This window comes from Hordeum vulgare, chromosome 6H, assembly GCF_904849725.1.
Source record: "Hordeum vulgare subsp. vulgare chromosome 6H, MorexV3_pseudomolecules_assembly, whole genome shotgun sequence".
NCBI lineage: Eukaryota > Viridiplantae > Streptophyta > Magnoliopsida > Poales > Poaceae > Hordeum > Hordeum vulgare.
In genome coordinates this window covers 489,844,195-489,850,001 of record NC_058523.1, presented here as the reverse complement: position 1 = coordinate 489,850,001, position 5,807 = coordinate 489,844,195, and the positions used below count along the sequence as shown (strand labels likewise).

The 5,807-nt window shown below is 42.6% G+C and overlaps 1 protein-coding gene across 1 annotated transcript; it reads right to left on the bottom strand.

Annotated features, from left to right (window-relative positions):
- Nucleotides 1-364: 364 nt before the first annotated feature.
- LOC123401875 (aspartyl protease APCB1-like) lies at nucleotides 365-4,629 on the bottom strand. Its single transcript, XM_045095731.1, has 9 exons — nucleotides 3,788-4,629; nucleotides 2,388-2,505; nucleotides 2,054-2,277; nucleotides 1,710-1,946; nucleotides 1,398-1,539; nucleotides 1,239-1,321; nucleotides 1,044-1,140; nucleotides 846-918; nucleotides 365-745 (listed from the first exon to the last, which is right to left on the bottom strand). Exons 1-9 carry the CDS (start codon nucleotides 4,357-4,359, stop codon nucleotides 630-632), a joined length of 1,662 nt encoding a protein of 553 aa, XP_044951666.1. The 5' UTR covers nucleotides 4,360-4,629; the 3' UTR covers nucleotides 365-629.
- Between the last annotated feature and the right edge of the window lie 1,178 nt (nucleotides 4,630-5,807).

Genomic DNA, 5,807 nt, shown 5'->3' with positions numbered 1-5,807 from the left:
ACCATGTGTTAATTAGTTTGAAAGTTGTAAAACGTCCCCCTAATTAACCGTGTGTCAATTAGTATGAAAGTTGTGAAAACGCTGGAACAGCGTTACTTCGTGCCACACGTGTGACATTCATCATTTGAATAGCGGGCTATACTGCATTTAGCAGGGTCTCACTAAACAGCGCTTTTGTACAATTAGCGGCTGTTAGTGGAATATATAGCGAACACCAATTTATTTTATGACCATCTCTAGACCGTTATTTTAACATATGTTCTTTTTTTAGGGGAATATTTTACCATATGTTTAAAGGGTCTAAGCCTGTGGCCTGTGGAAACTACATAGTACAGCTTGCATCAATTCAGGAGGCACTATTGACTTCAATATAAGCTGGGAACGAATACTTTCGAACTAAAAATAGGCTGAAATTCTATCTACAGCTCAATAATACATACAGTACATTGATTCTTGCGTATATACATACAATGCGGTGCATTACAAACAAGTATTACAACAGACAGTGGGGACCATGGCTAGTGACAGTAGATGAAATAGGGCACGCGATGGCAGCTGCTATCCAGCGTGCAGCTCCAATGGTACTCTCTGCGTATCGCTTACACATCTTTATTTCGCAAAGATGATCGTCAGAGGAAGAAGGGAAAGCCCTTCTGTGATTGTGGCTTGGTGCACTCTGAATTGGCCCATCCGATCTGCCTCCGCTCATTGTCATACACAACTAGTTTGCCGCGCAGAGAAACATCTGCGTGGAGAAGCAAGAAATGATCATTGTAAGTCTGACGTACTTAATCGTGTTATTGCACAGCAGAATTACCAATTGGGGATAAGAGAAGAATCTATACCTCCAACTATTATGGTTGACCCATGATTGATCTCTGTTCCATTTAGCAGCCCCAGACAAACATTGCCCTTATCCTGGAACAAGTCAAGCAAGAACAATTAACATAAGCATGGGTTCTCAGCATGGAACTCGTATCAGAGGTGTAGACTGATGTTACAAGACCTAACAGAATTCTATGGAAAATACATGGAAGACTTACACTGATGATCAAGTAATCATCGGGAACAATGGTGAATGTTTTCGGCACGACAAACCATCTTCTCCCAAAATGAAGGTTCAAGGGCTTGAAGAAAGACCTGAAAATCCCGAGATGATTAGAAAAGGAGAAAATAGTTTCTTTTACGGGGGTTAGCCTACCAAACTTCCCCCCTAAGAGAGATATCTTATATATTACCTAACAGAAAAATCAGCTTTCCAGCATAAAGGTAATGTCGTATCTGAGCTATCTTGAACAAAACTGGGAGAGTCCTCTTTAATCTGAGATGTTACAAGAAAAATTTAGTAAATAAAAATTGGATAACTTTCACCCAAATGAACAATTAATGAGACTTACAGCATCAATAAGGTTTTTATACATTTCCTCTGGAAGGTACGTATATGAGCTCCCGCTATCAAAAATCACTTGAACCGAATTCCCTGCATGCAGCTCCTGATCTCCATAATTTACTTTCTGGGCTTCTGTGTGGTATAAGTTACTGACAATATTGGAAACCAAAATCATCAAAGGAGAGCGAAAGGAATTGGTCAAAGGTTTTCAAGGATTGTTGATCACGATTTCATTATGTGTATGATTTAGGAGCCAAAGGAAAATGATAATAATGGCAGTGAATGCAATTAAACTTTTAAAAAGGAGGATGCAACTTACTCTGGACCACCTCGAATAGGAGCCCATGTCATGCCCCATCTTGGTACATAATCATCACCCAGAAACATGTACCCCCCACCATTTGTTTCTCTAGTGATACAATGACCGAAAACGTTGGAAATAATTCCTTTGCTGGCCAGCTGACTAGGAAGGCTTATTGCTGCACTGCTAAGACCAAGGATCCCATCAGTCTTTGCTGGTGAGGACAAAAGCTGGCCTTGCTGATCATATGCACACCTATTTGGTAGATACAAACCAGTAAGATACTTAGATGATTTAAAATCATTTGCTCTAATGTATCAGGAATGTGCAAAAGGTCATCTCCTAAAAAGGTTTGACCGTACCCAAATACAAAGTCTAGCTTTTCCCTTCCACCATTTGTAGCGATTAGATGCATGTCATCCTTTGCAAGAACACCCATAGACGAGCTTCTATCGGCATATTCAATCTCATAGTCACATTGCTTGCAAGTTTCACAGTAGTTTTGATCACCTTGCAACTCTTGACATAGCGAATCCCTGGGAGGGACTATCTTTTCCTTTGCTGGCTTATATAAAGGATGAGGTCCCTGCAATTGCGGTACATATTTTTTGAGAGCAGTTGAATAAACTTGGATAGAATATGGCGGTTAATCACAAACGGATATACTCAAACATCCAGATTTGTTAAATTGCTTACTTTGGCACAGTTTGTGCATGGTGCATCACACTGAATCCATGTTAAATCGCTTCCAGTATCAACATCAAGGAAATAAGGTCTTGGCGGATTGCCAACAAAGATAGAGGTGTAATACTGCCTGCAATTGGGGTAAGATAATATTAGGCTATTAGCCTCAAAAGGCCAAGCATGTCTCCTTATTTTTGAGGGAAGGACTGCAGACACAGCTTCATAGAAATCTAAAATAAACAGAGCATGGCTTACTACCAGACACATTAGCATAAATGGTACTCCCTCCAGCCCATATTACTTGTCGCTGATTTAGCCTTTTATGGATAGAGAACAGTCCATCGAAATAGAGAGATTATTCTGGTAAAGAGGCTAGCCTTAACTAAAAATGATAGATCCTCAGACCGTATGAGCTGTCTGCTTATGACCTTGGGAGAAGAATTGCATTTCTGGAATATAAAAGGACTTTCTAGCTTTGATGCACATACACAGCCTACACCAGTACAACTAAACTAAGACTACACCTTAAGTTCTTCATATAATATGAATAACTTTGAATAACAACTGTTGGATGAAGTTGATCAGACAGTATAGAGGTGGCAAATCCGGGTGTTGCTAACCATTGGATATTCTCTTTACTACACCAGATTTTTCCATGTGTACTACATAGAAGATTCTATGGTTGGGCTTAAGCCCTATGGACATTTTGCACAAAATATAAAACACACTTCTACTTTGTTCTAGACTCTTCCATATTTGGACTCTCTTAAAAAAAATCCAATCGAACTACCATTCATTTTTACTTGGTGATTATTTCTTTGTGTTCAAGGCCATGGATGTACCTTCATAAATCATACTTATATTTCTAGATACATAAGCAGCTATTCTCATTATTTACTATTAAAAATTATAATATGATATACCCAAAAATACACCTGGACAAAACACACTCGATATACTTTACCGAGTTTTGCATCTTACACTTCGTGCATATGCCTACAAAATGCATCTGTCTATCATGATAAAGTAACAATATACCAAGCTCTGATTGTAATTTGATTATCTGAACTCTCACATGCCAGTGGACATATAATTTACTAGCATATGGAACAGAAATGTGCAATTTGATGAAAGCCAAACTTCTAACCTGTTTTAGTACTTATTACTAAATCCAAATCTCGTCACATCATCCAAACATTTTATTGGGGTCAGATTGAAGCCAATTTTGTGATATAAAAGCATTAAGAGGGATCTAAATTCTAAAGGTTCGCTTAGTTCATCCACTCCCAAAATCAGATCCATGGAACATACTAGGTACTGTTCATCTGATCATCAAAAGCAATCCCCCCTCCCCCTCTTGAAATTGAATCGGTATTAGAGTCAAATCAAATTTCTGAAGAATTGGTACGCACCCATCGGGGAACACATTGCCCTTAATCGGGAGCAGAACTGTGGAGTTGGTCCCAGCCGATGCCGCCCCCTTGACATCCAGTTTCTTCGTGACCTTCCTCCCGCCATCATCGACCCGCTTGGCGGCGAGCTTGATGTCGCCGAATTCCCGCAGCCCGCGGCCCTGGTGCGCCTTGGGGTAGAGCTGGAACAGGAACGACTTGGTCTCGTTCCTCTCCCTCTGCGCCTCCTCCTCCTCCATCCCGAGGAACTGCACGGCCACGTCCGAGTAGAAGCTGTAGTAGGCCGCGAGCGCGAGCGCGCCCAGCGCGAGCACCATCGCCGCCGCCCGCCGCGGCGAGCCCGCCCGCCTCGATCGCCTGGCCTCCCTCCCCGCGGCAGCCATCGGAGGTCCCCTATGCGGATGCGGGGGGGACGGAGCGCCAGCGCCCGGCTCGTCGGTGTAGGTGAAGGCGGTGATGGTCTTGCCCTTGGAGGGCTGGTCGGGGGGAGGGAGGGTGATGATGACCACGCCGTGGAGCTGCGGGGGCTCCGGCGGAGGAGGGGGCGACGGCGACGGCGACGGCATCGGCATCTCCGGTCGAGATCCCGGCGGCGCTCCGGCGGGGCGGGGTCAGAGGCGGCGGGGAGGGCAGGCCATCGGGGGCAAGTGAGGAGGAAACTGGCTGGGGAAAGGGGGGATGGTTTTGGTGAGCTCGGCGGACTGTGATTGGTTCGTTGACTTGACTTTTTGCCAAAAAAGGGTACAATTGGAATTTCCCCGTAGATAGTTCTTGGAGTCACCCTGACTTGCTATTTTTTAAACGTGGCGACGCGCACTGGCTTACGCACGGGAGCGCACATTGTTTCTGAATAATGATCGCAGGAATGTGCGTTATATAGGCTGCCGAAAGTTTGGCGGTGAAACCAAAACCATGTGCTACAAATACTGCTTCGTGCCAAGAGAAAAGAAAAAAAAGAAAACGAGCCTACGTTGCAGTGTTGAACTAGCAAAGTTTGTTTATGAAAATCAGGACGTGGATGTGTAGATGTAACATGGTCTATGTTCGAGTTGCTCTTAATGTGCGCCGCAAGACGACGCAAGACGTATTCGAGGAATGGGAAGACCTTGAATCGTAGCCCCTCCAATGTGACCTCTTCTTTGTTCATTTTAATATTTCAGTAGTTTTTTTAGGAGGAGGATCTTTAGGGGTTGGAGAGATGATGGTTAGGGAATAATCATAGCTTTTTGTGTTGTCTCTCCCACCGGGCAACGCGACCTATTCAAAAATATTTGAAATCACTAATTAAAAAACATCTCTTGCAAAAGTCATCTTTACTTTTCTAGATTGTGATAATTGATGCAGTGCATGTGCTCCATCCCAAAGTTTTTTCCTTTTTTTATAAATTCATTTATTCAAATTGTTTTAAATCTTACACGGTGCATCCAAATCATGAACCTTTTTATATTTGAATTTATAGCATTGTGATTTTTTAAATTAGATCACATATTAGTAGGTTTTAACGAGCTATTTTTAGAAGAAAACCGATAGAAAAAAAAAAGATCCAGAAGAAGTACTACCCCTCCTTCCTTTCTTTCTTTTCTTCTTTCCGAGAGGCACACTCGCGGAAGCAAAACTCCGTTTGCAAGAGAAACAAATATGTGCCTCTCGCGAAAGAAAAAAACACATGTTTTCATGATTATTCTTTTTTGAACTATTTTATGTCCGAAACCTAGGAAAAAATGCACAAAAGCCCCAAAATCCATTTAAAATTCAAAAATGCATAAAAAATCACGTGAAGCGCCCAACACGCAATACATGGCGACAACTGAGAGCTCGCCATGTTACGTGCTCTCAGCTCACCAAAAATGACCCTGAAGGGGCTCTCGCAAGGTTTATCCCTCGGTTAGTTGCTCCCCAAAATATTGACTCATATCATATAGGCAGCACGCACCATGCAACGAGCTCCTCATGGCCTTTCACTCTACGGCACCATCGCAATAGTTACATGTCATTCTTACCAGTTCATAATAGGAATCAC